At 40.2% G+C, this 16,287-nt stretch overlaps 1 protein-coding gene across 13 annotated transcripts in view; it reads right to left on the reverse strand.

Annotated features, from left to right (window-relative positions):
- TPK1 (thiamin pyrophosphokinase 1) overlaps positions 1 to 16,287 on the reverse strand; it is a 351,768-nt gene that overhangs the window by 92,251 nt on the left and 243,230 nt on the right. For all 13 annotated transcript variants that reach the window (XM_042974459.1, XM_042974519.1, XM_042974452.1 and 10 more), the window contains one exon: positions 40 to 151. In XM_042974459.1, coding sequence (XP_042830393.1) covers positions 40 to 151 — 112 coding nt within the window. The remainder of the gene's footprint in view (positions 1 to 39; positions 152 to 16,287) is intronic.

The following is a 16,287-nucleotide window of genomic DNA, read 5'->3' on the forward strand; positions in this document are numbered from 1 at the left end:
TAAGAAAGGAAACCTCCCTTTGGCAAGGGTTTTACTCACTGAGGTTCCACTTCAGGCCCGTTGTGGTGACGTGATTGCAAGGCTGTCCGACAGGAATAAGGCCACACCAGTCGCCTTCCATTCCGGTATCTACATGCAATTTGTGCTTTCCCTGAAGTAGAGAAAGAATGATCATCGACACGGTGAAGAGAAAGGGCAGGGGTCAATGTACACTCAAGACCTGGGGAGGCGTGCGGACCGTCCGAGAACTTCACGTGGCTCATCGTACTTAATCCTAGCCACAATTTTACAAGGTAGCTTATTGTTACTTCTCATTCTTACATATGAGAAAGGTGAAGCTTGCAGAGATTAAATGTGTCCAGGCCCACACAGATAACAAGGGGGCAAACCAGGATTCCTACATGTACTTGGCAATTCTGAAGACTGAACGGAATCCTCGTGCTAATGATGTCGCGTTCTATGTGACAGAATTCTAGGGTCTTAGTCAAACACTTGGTCAGGTGTAAGTAAAACATTGCTTGCTAAGTACAAGCTCTACTTTATCTCAGAACCGGGCTTCTAGCTTTCCGAATTCCACGTCAATCCTGCTAATGGTTAGCCTGCTTCCTACATTCGTGGCTCCTGTAGGGCACGTCCACTAAGAAGTGCCTCTGCCCGGAAACGGTATCTACCCCAAGGAATGAGAACGCTTCCTCCATCTGGATTATGAAAACCGATATAATTTACCATGTTTTCGATTTTTCAGTTTATAAGAAGGTTAAAGTTAAATGTAATGTTCAACCAAGGCTACAATGGGTTTTTTTGTTTTGTTTTGTTTTAGTTTATTTATTTACTTTGAGAGAGAGAGAGAGAGAGAGAGAAAGAGAGAGGGAGAAACAGAGAGAGAGAGAGAGCATGTGCACAGCAGAGGAGGGGCAGAGATGAGGAGAGACAGAATCCCAAGCAGGCTCCATGCTGTAAGCACAGAGCCCGATGCGGGGCCCAAGTTCACAAACCTTGAGATCATGACCTGAGCGGAGATCAAGAGTCAGACGCTTAACCCACTGAGCCACCCAGGCACCTCTACAATGTTTGATTTTAAATAAAATATTTGGAAATTCCTCTTCTGCTGTAAAGTAATGACTTTCCATTCCTATTCTACTCATTATCCTTAGAGTATATGGTCTTTGTAGAAGGACGCCTCAAGTCCTTATGGGAAAATGCCAAGGCACATATCTATTCAATAATTACATGAAAAAGATATTTTCCATAATTCACAAAACTCTGAACAAGTATGTTCCAAAGGATACTTTTTTTTTTAATTTTTTTACATTTATTTATTTTTGAGAAACAGAGTGAGACAAAGCATGAGCGGGGGAGGGGCAGAGAGAAAAGGAGACACAGAATCTGAAGCAGGCTCCAGGCTCTGAGCAAGCATTCAGCACAGTGCCTGATGCGGGCTCGAACTCACGGACCGTGAGATCATGACGTGAGTCGAAGTCAGATGCATAACCGACTGAGCCACCCAGGTGCCCCCCCCAGGATATTCTTTATTTTAACAAAATATTATTTAAAAGTATATTTAATATATGATATAATAACAAAGTAAGGTAGTTAAGTCTCCTTTTATAGCATTTTATTTATTCCTTATGACTTCTGGACTCTATTTTAGGCTTCTGAGAACTTACCCTACTGCACATAAGAACTCAACGTCTGAGTAGGCTTTGTCTTTACTCAAAGGATTGCTTTTACTAGGAAAACAACTCTCTAAATTACTTATCAGCTCTTGAAATTTAACACAAACTTATGCAGATCTTTATTACCCATACAGTTCATACATACTTACATACATATTTGTGTATATATGTGTGTGTATTTATGTTTGTGTATATCCATATATATTTGAACACTTAATCAGAAGGCATAAATTCAATTAAGCGGGCTTAAATATATTCAAACACAAAGAATATGTAAAGAAAACATAAAATATATTTGAACTTGGTGACCATTACTGGAAGAAAAGATAGGCAACACGTGGAAATGTACAGAGGCACGCGGAGAAACGTAGGTGAACTGACAACATAATGCATTGTGAAAACAAGGCCCAATAAGAAACAGAATTGTGAGAAATCACAGAACCCATCTATGTAAATTAAAATGCAAACAATAAGACACTTCTAATAATAAAATTTAAATATATATTAAAAGTTTAAATATATACGTATATATACACACACACTAACCTGCCTGCCTATGAAAAGAGCAAGGAGAATGGGAACGTGGCGTAGGGATACAAGGGAGGCAAATGGCTGGATCGATCACTGACGATTCCTGCCTGGACCGGAGAGGATAACTGTGCCAGTAACCAGTGAGCATAAGAGACTCAGCACTGAAATCTTATAAAGATAACAATATCCTTTTTACTTATCACTTTTACGAAGTGATACAAGCCGGTAATTCTTAGACTCTTCTGAAGAGTCTAAAATAAAAATAGGGAAAATATTCTAGGAATTCTAAACAGTAATTCAAAAAAGAGGAATGACTGGGATATAGCCATGGAAAAAACTTACAAGTAAAAGAAAACTAACCTTGTTCTTGAATAATGATCTTTGGGTTTTTTTTTTTTAATATTCATTTTGGGGGGGGGGCGTACACAGGTGGCGGAGGGGCAGGGAGAGAGCAGCACAGAGGATGTGAAATGGCTCCGTGCTGACAGGATAGAGCCAGAGGAGGGGCTCAAACTAAGGAACCAAGAGATCAGGATCGAGTCCAGATCAAGAGTCAGATGCTTAACCGACTGAGCCACCCAGCTGCCCCTGGTGTGTTTTAGATCAATTTAGAGCAAAAGCATAGAAACTGTTAGTATGGTTATAGAAACTTTTACATGTTATAGAGCAAAGCAGTACCTGTCAAAGGGTATGGTAAAGCGGAGTGGCCCTCATTTTCTCATCATTTTCGGGAAGAATCCAGAAATAGTGCCTGGAGTGGCAGATTGGGGGGGGTTGGGGGGGATTTAAACACTGCTCCAGGTCTAAATAACTGGTGATGTGGATAACACGCCTATGCAGCCGAAATGGGAGCGAGGAGGGGGCACTCCAATAGCTGTGTCCTTCTCCGGCCACAGTCCTCCCTCAGACACCTCCATACCGGCATCAGAGACGTCCACGTGAAGGCTGCCATCACTGCATGGAAGTTGCAGCACGGAAAAGTAGGAAACAGACTGATCAGAGACCTGCTCATGTGCAGAGGGGAGGGCAGAGCTTAGGCAAGGGGCTCCGTGAGGCTTTGCATGGGAACAGAAATCACTCCGTGCACAAGGCTGCGCATTTGCGGAGCTGGGGGGGGGGGGCGGGGGGGGGGGGGTCAGGACACTCCCTGATTGGGCCACTAGGGTAGGGCGGACCGGTGGGGCCCGGGGATTTTCAGGCAGTGAAGCTCGTCCTTGTGACACCATTAATGACAGATACATGAACTTATGCATTTGTCAAGACCCATAGAGTCTCTAACACAGGGAGTGAACGCTAATGTAAATTTTACGGACTTTAAAAAATAATACTATGCTATATTGCTTTGTCACTTGGAACCCATGTACCACACGAATGCAAAATAATAGGGGAAGTGTGAGCGGGAGAGGGGCATATGGAAACTCTGTGTCTAGTCTGCTCAGTGTTCTGTAGGCCTAAAACTGTTGTAAAAATAAAGTCTATTAATTAAAAAAAAAAAAAGTCCCCTGGTGACCTTTCAGTTTCTCGTCCCTTAAATGGGACTGGCAGCAATGTGACGGTAGGTCCGAACCCCATGCTAGCCACATGAAGGTCCTGCACAGAGATGTGTACATCTGCTCCTCAGCAACCAGTATAACTTACTCTACTTTTCCCCCCCTAAAAAACAGGATTTTTTGTTTAAGCCATGAGCTGCCTTAATTTCCTGGCATAGAAATTTTCCCTGAATTAATTTACATTGACTAGCTTTGCCAGATAAACATGAGTCTTGTTTCTCCCTACCACGCTCCCTTATGGAAATTATTCTCTCTGAAGATATAGATGCTGGATAGAAAACAAATTATCGTCCATAGATGCCAAATATAACACACTTTACCAAATTCTGAAAGCGGTAACAAAGCCTCCTTCATGATGACAACGGAGGACCGTAGAAATTCTGATTTCTTTGCAATTGCTTTGGTTTTAGCAGCAAAGGAACAGAAAGCGGTGATGGCTTTTTGTGTGGGTGGGTCGTGGCCTGATAAGGGCTGGCCTCTCAGAAAGCGCAGCATATCAGAGGGGATACAGGCAATCCATAGCTTCCTTCTGGAGCACTGAGTGGCAGACGGCTCAGGAAGAAGAAAGGCAGAACACTCACCTGGCCCAGATGGCTCTACCCTTGTCTCAGGTAACGGGGTCTCTGACAATGAGGCCTGATGTTAGAGACTGTGACCTCTTCGTCCTTCCTTATCCCAGAGGGATTTGTGTCCCATTGGGCTGTCTTATTTTCAGTGTGTTAGCTAATTCCTATCTTTATTAAAATTATTTAAATTTCAGTTAGTTAACATACAATGCAATATCGGTTTCAGAAGTAGAATTCAGTGGTTCATCAGTTATATACAACACCCAGTGCTCATCCCAACAAGCGCCCTCTTTGATACCCATCACCCTTCTAGCCCATCTCCCACCCACCTTCCTCCAATCCTCAGTTTGTTCTCTATTAATAAGAGTCTCTTTTGGTTTGTTTCCATTTCTTCTCTATTTTCCTCTTCTCTTGTATTCATCTGTTTTGTTTCTCTTTTTTTTTTTTCCGTGAGCAATAGGTTTTTATGTTTATGTTGAAACTTAGTATTTTCTTTTTTTTTTTTAATATATGAAATTTATTGTCAAATTGGTTTCCATACAACACCCAGTGCTCATCCCAAAAGGTGCCCTCCTCAATACCCATCACCCACCCTCCCCTCCCTCCCACCCCCCATCAACCCTCAGTTTGTTCTCAGTTTTTAACAGTCTCTTATGCTTTGGCTCTCTCCCACTCTAACCTCTTTTTTTTTTTTTCCTTCCCCTCCCCCATGGGTTTCTGTTAAGTTTCTCAGGATCCACATAAGAGTGAAACCATATGGTATCTGTCTTTCTCTGTATGGCTTATTTCACTTAGCATCACACTCTCCAGTTCCATCCACGTTGCTACAAAAGGCCATATTTCATTCTTTCTCATTGCCACATAGTATTCCATTGTGTATATAAACCACAATTTCTTTATCCATTCATCAGTTGATGGACATTTAGGCTCTTTCCATAATTTGGCTATTGTTGAGAGTGCTGCTATAAACATTGGGGTACAAGTGCCCCTATGCATCAGTACTCCTGTATCCCTCGGATAAATTCCTAGCAGTGCTATTGCTGGGTCATAGGGTAGGTCTATTTTTAATTTTCTGAGGAACCTCCACACTGCTTTCCAGAGCGGCTGCACCAATTTGCATTCCCACCAACAGTGCAAGAGGGTTCCCGTTTCTCCACATCCTCTCCAGCATCTATAGTCTCCCGATTTGTTCATTTTGGCCACTCTGACTGGCGTGAGGTGATATCGGAGTGTGGTTTTGATTTGTATTTCCCTGATGAGGAGCGACGTTGAACATCTTTTCTCTGGATGTCTTCTTTAGAGAAGTGTCTATTCATGTTTTCTGCCCATGTTTTGTTTCTTAAATTCCATATGAGTGAAATCATGAGATACTTGCCTTTCTCTGACTTATTTCGCTTAGCATAATACATTCTAGCTGCATCTACGTCATTGCAAATGGCAAGATTTCATTCTCTTTGATGGCTGGCTAATATTCCATCATGGGTGTATTCCATCTTCCTTATCCATCCATCAGTTGATAGACATCTGGGCTCTCCATAGTTTGGCTATTGTTGATAATGCTGCTAGAAACATTGGAGCGCATGTCCCCTTTCGAATGTGTTTTTTGTGCCCTTTGGGTAAATACCTAATAGTGCAATTGCTGCAACGTAGGGTAGGGCTATTTTTAGTTTTCTGAGGAACCTCCACACTGCTTTCCAGAGCGGCTGCTGCACCAGTTTGCATTCCCCCAACAGTGCAAGAGGGTCCTCCTTTCTCTGTATCCTCAACAACACCCGTTAATTTTAGCCATTTTGACATTAACAGTTAACATTCTGAACTTAATTAACATTCTGAACTTAATAATACAGTTAATTCCTATCTTTTAATTGAAGACTTTCCTCCTTCTGTTTGTGGTCTGCTTAACAGTTCGGTAGTGGTCAGCTGTACACAGTATATTCGGTGTTCCAGATAACTTGGTAAAGGATGGTGAGGGAGGGGGTTGGCAGGGTGACCTAGGTGATGGGGATTAAGGAGGCACTTATGATGAGCATGGGGAGATGTATGGAACTGCTGGATCACCATATTGCACACCTGAAACCAATATAACACTGTGTGTTAACTACACTGGAATTTAAAATTAAAAAACAAAAAAGAATTGGTGAAGGAAGTAAGGAATGATTTCTCAACTGGTGGACATTAACTCCCTAAGAGAAGATTCTTCAACTTGTATCATATAATGCAAAGGAAACAGCACATATACATGTTAAGTTTTATTATCCCAGGGAGAGGATGCTGTTATAAAATCCACTGATTTAAATGACACAGTGGTAAGCTTTCTTTTCCAGCCTTGCTATATATTCATTGCTCTCCTCATTATTTTAGCATCCAACACACCTTGAAATTTTTAATCTGGGAAGAAACTAGTTTGTGGACTTGAGAAGTCACAGATAGGTTTTAGCCTGCAGTCAATTAACATTTTTTTCTTTTGTTCCAAAAAGATGTTTAGCCATACATGAATGGTCTCTGTGTTCATAAATATGCAAATTTAGCTTTGTTTGGTTAAAGGAGAGCAATATTATGCTTGTCTCCCATATCTTCAGTCTATGTGACATCTTTAAAAAATGAACAACAAAAGGAATTTTTGTTCATTCCTCAGATTTCTCCATTCATAATATATGCTAGCCTATATGTGATTTGACACGGGCAGGCATACAGCCTGACATTAAAGAACTTCCCCAAAGATTTATGCCATTACTGGAGACTAGAGGCACATGAACTAATCATTGACTTCCATCCACTCTCATGAATCACTCACTGCACAGGCTCCTGTTCTGTCCCGGTTCTGAGCTAAGATAACTCGCTGAAATCAAAGGCAGTTCTATATGGTAAAGACGGGACAAAATTCAATCAGACGGTTTGTTTTTCCAGTCATGGCTATTCTTAACATATTAACAACCTCAATAAGGTATGAACTTGTAATTTAGTGAAAAGTAGCAAAGATATTGCTTGGCGCCTGTGCTGGAAATCATACATAGGAGCATGTTAAAGGTGGGCATCATCATGAGATCACTTTTGCTAGACTGTAATGGCAACCTGGAGCAAAATATACACAAATTGATACCTAATGAAAGGGTAAGAAATCATTGTCACTTTGTTATTATGCTTCCTCTTTGCAAAACCCTAAGACACAACGGACAGAAAAGATAAAGTTCACCCTAGCCTTTGCTTTCACAAAAATATAAAACAATGAGGCATCCAATTCTCTTTACACCTCTAAATCGTTACATACAATAACTATGCCAAGTTTTATGCCAAGACATCTTCGTGTGGATCTCACAAAATACATAGCAGTTTAACCAGATCATTCACAAAGCAACCAAACGCAGGAAGAACATAAGCGTACTTCCTATTTAGTAGATTTCTATTCAGTGGAAGATTCAGGAACCAGGTGGCCATGCTAGGTATAAAGTGGATGACCATCCATCACATTGCTGTTAATGCTGAACTTACACCCTGTGGCCAACTGCAGTAAGATTTCGGGCACACAGAGCCAGTATGAATGAAATACCATTGTACACTGATTAAACACAAGGATAACCTTTGGTAGCTCATTTTTTTTTAGTTTGTCCAGGTACTTAAAAAATTTATCAACAAACGCTGCAGGAAATGAAATAGCCTGCAGGGAAGAACAGTGAAAGGAGTAGATGGAGGTATCTCCACTGTACCTGCTACCTCTCTCTCACAAACACAGACTTCTGTGATGGTGTATTTTCTACTCATGTGACAGAAGGTACTCATAAGAGAAATGGTCTCCCCGGTGAATTTGTAGTTCTACAACCTGAGAGCTAGAAGACTGGTATCTTTACTTTTATTTTGCTTCACAAGCAGAATTCAAAACATAAGTGTATTGGTTTTATACAGAGTAGCCTACAATGAATGTTATATATAAATATATTTACATATTTTATGTAAGGCATTTTTTTAAATTCACTAATACCTTATCTATAGACAGATTTTAGAGTTTTCAACTATGGAAGAAGCACAGTTTCCAAAGTCCATTGTACAGAACACGACTCCTAGGATCAGATAAGATCGGAAAGAGCGCGTTTTAGATTCTCCTCCTGGAAGTCACAACGCACAGCAGCATGGTTAGATGTTCCCGGTAGTTTTGCAGCAAAGAAATGCTGTTTACTTGAGCAAGAGCTCCCCACACTTACTGGACCAGAGATCTTCTTTCTTGCCCCTCAAATAACACCTCATAATTACCCATGGAATCTGCATTTCATGAAATTCACCTAGGAAAATACTGATTTGGAATAGAAATACTATACACAGCATCCAAAACTATAATACTTTGTGGTTTAATATTTCCACAGCCAGAACATTTCAATGATATGTCTTGAAATTAATAATCTCCATCGGATTTTCAGTTTGGAAATTATTTGATAACCTCAGGCTAAAATTACGTGTGTTCTGACATAGGAGGTAGGCTTATTCTCTGATCAAAAGGTTAATGACAATACTGGATGGTTATCCAAAAAGAAAGCCTTCTGCATGCTACTTAAGCTAGTTTGTTTATTCAAAAGTCAAAAGTATGTACAATTGTTAGAGACAGTAGAATACTATAACGATAGGCTAATTTCCTTATTAACCCCCAACACTAGCTATTTCAAAACAAAACTGATGAAATCAATGTTTATCCTTTCTTTTCTATCCCTCTGTATTGATGTTTTTGTTTCCTTCCTTCCTTCCTTCCTTCCTTCCTTCCTTCCTTCCTTCCTTCCTTCCTTCCTCCCTTTCTTTCCAATGCATCCTATTCTGTCTTTATACCTCCCTTGTATTCCAGTCGGAGGAGACCATCTGGTGAGTGCTCTCATGCTAAAATGTCAGAAACCTACTCTTTGCTCCTCCCAAAGACATGGATATTTTAAAGTACTGTCTAAAGACAATACTTACTCCAGAAGCAAGCATTTCTAACAGGACAAATTATGCTGAAAGATATATACTGAGTCAAAGAGTTATGGCAGAATTTTCAAATAGTTTCAGGTAAATGTTATTATTCTACTTAACATATGGAATGATCGGGATGTCCAAGTCCTCCTGTCTATTTCTATGCTACTTTTCCATCTTTAATCTGCAAAAACTTCACAGCAAAGGGCAAATTCTACTTTTTTATGAAAACGTCCTGTGTCTTCCAGTTAACAGAGATCACTTGCTTCTAATGGCTACAGTCTTTATACTACAAAGTGTAGCATTTTGTTACAGCATTGCATCTCTCAAATGGGTTTGTGTCGTCTCCTTAAAAAGAATAAAATTTATTTGAAGGCAAAAACTCCTGCCTTCTATTTCTGTTAGATTTCTAGCACAGTGAAGAAACATACTAAGTGTCTAATAAATATCTGATTGATTGATGGCTCGGAGCAGAAAGAAAAAGGCTTGAAAAAAGGGGTCGATGTGCTTAGTAAAATCTTTATCAAAGTTTGAGTAGAGGAGGGACAGTCTAGTTGAACTGAACTCACTACACACACCTAGAATTCTTTGTGTAGATGGTGTTTGCTTAGCTGTTCACTAGGACAGAGGCATGCACCCACCAATTACAAACACTTGCCAACAGTGCTCGAAATACACTTAAAGATGTATACAGAGTACACATTTTTTGTTGGTACATTAAATGGGGTTTACAATACTACCTCACTGGGTTATTTTGAGAAGTCAGTGAGATAACACGTGTCTCGTGCCAAGAACAGAGCTTCCAACATTCACACAGACCCTTCTCTCTCCATCAGGTCCTTCCAGTTTAACTGGAATAGAAGTGTTCCCTCCACTCATTTCTGCTTTTTATTTTATCAAAGCCTTGGCACTTTGTCCCAGTAATATTTGAAGGAAAATAAATGCGATTACTCCTGAGACTAATCTGAAATATTAGCGGGAAAGAAGAAAGAGAAGTTTTTTTATTTAAACATCGTATGTTAAACCTTAAAGCATTGATTTGTCTTAAGAAAAAGAATCATACCTCCATTTGCTTTATAAAAGCTCTAGTTTTCAGTTAACTGTTTGTTGTTATTGTCCTACTTTGAAATAGTCCTTTTTAGGAATATAAACATGAATTTTGTGAATCAATTTTAGAACAGTTCTAAGAACTCCTTCTGAGGTCTCATATGTAGTCATCATATCCAAAATGCAATTCTTTTTTTTTTGTTGTTGTTGTTGAAATGCTCAGTATTTATTGAGCCTACTACTAAATTACACGAGATTCTCTTTTTATTTTCCAATACAAGCAAATACTTTAAATACAATTCAATTCAGACTCTAAACCACTGGACTTACTTTTCAAGTTTTGTCATCATTGATCAAGGGTTGATAGGAATACCAACACTGCAATATATATTTCAACTTTCCTGCCTGGATGGGTAACCACCCCAACCTCCTGTCTATAAAAAAGCTGCATGTAGACGCTCTCCCAATAGACAATCCACTCCCCACCGTTTCTCAAGCACCGACATTCTCCCCTAGCTGGCCTCTCCTAGCTAAGCAATCCCCCAGGCACTTCTCCTTTCTGTGATCCCAGAAGCTGAAAGTCAGCAACACTGGCAGGGGAGTGGAGGGGAAGGAGAGAATTCCTAGAAGGATCCTGTTCATTATCCTATCTAAACAGACTCCAGGAAGAGTTTCTGCTTGTGGAGATGCAGCATGGCTGATGTTCAGCATGTTTGGCTGAGTTGGGTGTCTTCCCCATCCCCCCCCCTCACATTCACAATGCTCATGGGATGTTGTTAGTGTTCCTGACAGGTGGCGGGGGTGGGGGTGGGGGAGCAGTGGTGGTGAGAAAAAGACAATTTTGCCAATTATTTATGTATTTCAAACCCCAGAATAACTACCAAACTTTATAAACTGGAAGAAATAATGAGAAAGTTCCAGTAAAAGAAAAAAAAGGGAAAAGTGATGTAACAGTTTTTGAGTATCGGCTATATCCTGATAGTTTTCTGCGTACCATAACTCAACAAGCTTGAGTGGCAGAGTTACCAGAAGAGATTACAGACTCAGTGCAGTCATCAACTTGCCCAAGATCTCTCAACTAGTAACGGGCAGGTGTAGGGTCAATACCCAAGTATGCCATCATTTGAAAGTCTAATTTTCACTACATTACCATGTTTTTCCAGGCTTCCGACTTTAAAGGCCTGTCAAAACTATTTCACTCCTTTGCTCTTCTTTTCATTACTACCTTTTGTTCCCTATCTTCAATGTCCAAGTTAAGCTTTTGCAAGAACCTCACCAAAGCTTACCCTAAATAATAAATACATGTGCAGTAAATGAAGGAATTAATAGGTGAATGAATAGCTATCCTTCTTGACTTCATCCACCTATCTTCAACATTCCCCATTCTATTTACATGTCCCCATTCATTTACTTGTCCTTTGCTAGTGACTCAACATAGGGAGGGTGCTAATTAGAAGGTATGGGTCACAAATTTGTGTTTTCAAAACCCACTAGTGGGTGTTCCAGAAGTACACAAGGAACAGTTAAAGCAAAATCAATGACTGACCTAAGATTAAGAATATTAAAGTGTTTTTAAAACAGATGGGACTATTTTTAGTCAGGAACCAGTAGGACAATTTTGTTTCTCCCCTAGTTCCTATAATATATTAATTGGAAAGAGTCAGGTTAATATTCAAATGGTACAAGTTCCAAGACTTAGTTCAAACATCATCTCCTCCACCATCCTTCTCCAGGGTTCTCCCTGAACCTTCAACCTGGCTACTGGCACATCCTCAAGGCTCCACAGCACATGGTTTTATGGTCAACTCTCTTGCTGGAAAGCAAACACTTCAAGGAGAAAAGCCATGTCTCATTCATATCTCCAAAATTTTGTACAGTGTTAGACACATAGTAGGAATACAACAAATATTTATCAGAAAGGGGGCACTAAGCTTAGCCTTTTCCATATAACTACTCTCAACCTCTAATTTATGTGCTAGCTACTACCTCACCATGCCATTTCTCTGTTTTTCCTTACACAACAGCTAGAAAGGGTTGTTGAAATTGACCATTTCCAATTCCTTGCCTCCAGTTCTCCTGCATTCATTCCAGCTAAACTTTTGCTTACACCTCTTTTCCAAATTGGCTTTCATCAAGGTAGCCAACGACCTCTAAATTGCTAAATTATTAGTCCTCACCTTCTGGTAGAACTCGCAATGGGTCGTCATCACTCTCTCTTCCTTTATATACCAACTTTACTTTGCTTGCCCAACACCACACTCTTGGTTTTCCCCTTGATCCACAATTTTCTTTGCTGTCTCCTCTTCTCTCCAGATCCTAAAGTTGGACTGTCCCAGGGCTCAGTCCCTTAGTCTCAGCTACATTCTTCTCTCCAATCTATTTACAGTTTGCCCTTTGTGAGCTCAACTGTCTAGATCTTGGCGAATCCCAAATTTGTATCTCTAGCTGAGAGTTCTCTAACTGTGGGCCCGAACATCCAGCTGCCTATTTGACACACCCTGGTCTTTTACCTCAAACCCACCATATATTGATTGGAGTTGATATTTACTCCATCTTTCCAACTGTTTGGGCAAAAAGTTTCTCTTCTTTTCTTATACTCATAAGGAAATCCTATTTGCTCTATATTCTAAATATATCTCAATTCCTATCACTTCTCATGATTTCCTTCACTACCTCTCTATACAAGTCCCCATAACAAGATCTCCCATTGTCCCAAAAGAGTCTATTCTCAACTCAGCAGCTAAAGTGATCCATTGACAAAGTAAGTCAGACCTACCTACCTGCGCACTGACCCCTCAAGAGAAACACTCTGGAAGTTTTCCATTTCCATCTTCTAGCCCCTAAGACATGTGGCTAGACTTAAGGTGCTGTCCATGGCGTGGTTCTAAGAGAAATGCTGTTATCAACGAATCCTTGTTCTGAGCTAGCCTCAGGGAGCCTGTTATATGCATAGCGCTGTGGTTAAGGGTACAGGTGCTGAAGTAAGACTTCACAGATTTGAATCCCTTTTCACCATGTTTGTGTTTCATCTTCCTTATCTATAAAACCAGAACAAAAGGATTGCTGAGGATTAAATGACTTGATATGTGAGGTACTTAGAATAGTGCCTGACAGAGAGTCAATGCTCTATACACATTCACTATTATTAAAAGGATTAAAATGGGCAACCAAACAATGCATTACTTTCAATTTCTGACAGTCAATTTACTTGCCTCTCATTTTTCGCGTCAAGAATGTTAGGACATTTTGTCTTCTGAGAGTAACCCAGAAAGTACCCCATTATGTAACACATCATCTGTGTTGGCAAAATGTAGGAATAAATACACCTTTCAAGTTAGATCACAATCTTACTCGTTACAGCAGTCTGATGTTGGTACCTCGTACATGTGAGGTAAGGGTCTTCAATAGGAGAAAGGTAAAAGCACTGCTGTTTGCAAAGAAGACTGGGTAGTTTTTGATGTCTTGACGTAAAATTACGGTGAGATTTCTGAGAGAGGTATCCTGGCCTTAATGCAGCTTAACTTTATGGTTCTGTGCTACGAAGGAGACAGTTGTCATGAAGGCACAACAAAGTGTACGGGGGGGATGCAGCGGGCGTGTGGTCAGTAACAACTGGTGTAACGGTGGCAGTCTTCGTGTTTGTAGCAAATCAAGCGTGTTGCACGATCACCCTCACAACGGAAGTGCCCAGTCCTTCACCCTCTCCTGTCTGTCCAAGTCTGTGTTCGTGTGTGTCCGCCACCCTTTTCTCATGGTTCTCTGTGGCAGTCAGTCTCCAAAACAGCACCCAATGAACACCGCCTCTTGGCATTTACGTCCTTGTACAGCGATTGCCCACAATGAACAGGACTAAGCTGTGTGTACCAACTGGGTACTGTAAAGTGCTGGCGTGTCACTTCTCAGCTAGATTGTAACAAATATGACTGCTGTCTCTTGCTGGTTTGTTCTTGCAGATTACTCGCTCTTGGGGACGTCAATCACCCTGTCATGAGGACATTCACCCAGCCCTGTAGGGGCCCACACGGAGAGGGATGAAGCCATCTACCTCCCCAACCAGCCAGCACCAGCTTGCCAGGTATAGGAAGGGGCTGCCTTGGAATCCTATGACTGATATCCAAGACAACTGAACTTCATGAGACCCCCAAGTTTAAAGCACCCAGAAAAGTCCAAATACTAAAACTGCAGAGAAACTGAGAAATAATAAAGGTTTGCTGTTGTTTTCAGCTACCAAGATTTGGGGCCATTTGTTACACAGCAAAGGATAACCAACACACTCTCAATCTCTTGCTGTCCCCATCCAGGTGCGTGTGTCTGCTTTGCTTTATCTTCAGATCCCCAGGGCCCTTTCCCTTATTTCCTGTGGCCCCTCTACTTCTTTTAATGTCCATAAAACAGAACAGGCATATATGTGTATTTTTTTACTTTTGTTCAGCAGGGTATATGGTTAAAAAGTGGCAGTATGAGACGTTGTTTCTAAAGGAAAACTACCAGCTTTCCTTTGTCCCCTTCTCTGTGGGTTATTGGGACTGATTTTTTCCTCATCTTTATTCCTCCTTAAGCTACCACCTGGGGGAAAGGGAAGGGTGAAGTTAGAAGCACAAAATGTTCCCTGACAGTCATTAAATTTCATCTTAATGAAATTAAGATAACAATCATTAAAACAGAACATTTATGCTTAACAGCATTACATATATTCAAACTCACTGTACTGTATGTGACTATTTAAAAAGGCTGCATCAGAGCAAAAATGAGCCCTATTTCCTAATGAACTTGGCATCATAAGGGAAAAAAGCATTAAACATTGTATATTAACTATCTCGCTTCCTATCCCAAAGTCATTTACTTAGTATCATTTAGGTAAATGATAAAATGTGACCAAAAAGTTATTTTAAATTTGATTTGGATACTATAAAGTTCCCAAAATTGGATCCTCCAATGCCAGATATACTTCAGGAGCAATACGCAAGAGGCTGCTTCCTGTGTTCTCTATCTTACGCTTTCTGCTCTTCTAATTTTTTTATACAATAAAAAAATTTGTTTTAGTTTTGTTGGTACCAATTTATGGTATCCTAGAAACTCCACAATGATGGAAAAGAACAGGTACTCACAACAAAGCAGAATTACCAACATATTTATGGCCTTATCATTTGACAGGGAAGGTCAAAGCTTCTCCGAGTTTATTCATGACCCTGCACCAGCTTTCAATTCTTTGAAAATTGCTCCTTGATACCCGGCTTCCATGAAATCACAGAGAGTGGCAGCTACTCTCTTAAGGCATAAATCAGATTCTAAATAACTGATAGCACTTTTTTCCTGTAGACCTGGACAAGAAAAGCACTGCATTTTCATTGTTGAGTGCAAGCACTTCGAAAACCCGGTGCACAAAGAACGTTTTCAGGGCTTAATTTCTGAAGTTATCTGTAAGAAAAGAATCTTTGGGTGGATACAAAATAAAGGTCCTGCTCTTGAATGTCACTGGCATTTTAATATCTCTTCTTTCATTCTCCATATCCAAGTTAAATACTGTCACAGACTTTGTGATTGTTTATCATGATTAATGCTGTCATGACTCTGTTGTTCCAAACTTCAAAAGTGAAAGATGTGTATGATTTGGGCACAACTATAACACAAGCCAAGGACACAGTGGCAAGTGAAATAGCTATGTGTATATGCAACTAGCTACTTAGAAAAAAATAAGTAAAACTAAAGAGATTTTTTTTAAAGTCAGGACAAAATATTAATTTTTTTTCCTGTATGATGTCAGTAATTCTTTATTGCAGGGAACATTAAGAAGTATGCTCTGGGAAGCCTTTATTCTAACCATCAGTAACAGTTTTTTAAACATTTGGCATTTAACAGCTCAGTCGTGGTAGTTGGGCATTTTCTCTGAGATATATATATTGACGCACCTGGTAAAGGGCTGAAAACCATCTCATGTGCAAAATAGTTGAAAATTCAGGATCTTTAATGGGTACGCATGGTTTTCAA

The sequence above is a fragment of the Panthera tigris genome, chromosome A2 (assembly GCF_018350195.1).
Source record: "Panthera tigris isolate Pti1 chromosome A2, P.tigris_Pti1_mat1.1, whole genome shotgun sequence".
Classification (NCBI taxonomy): domain Eukaryota; kingdom Metazoa; phylum Chordata; class Mammalia; order Carnivora; family Felidae; genus Panthera; species Panthera tigris.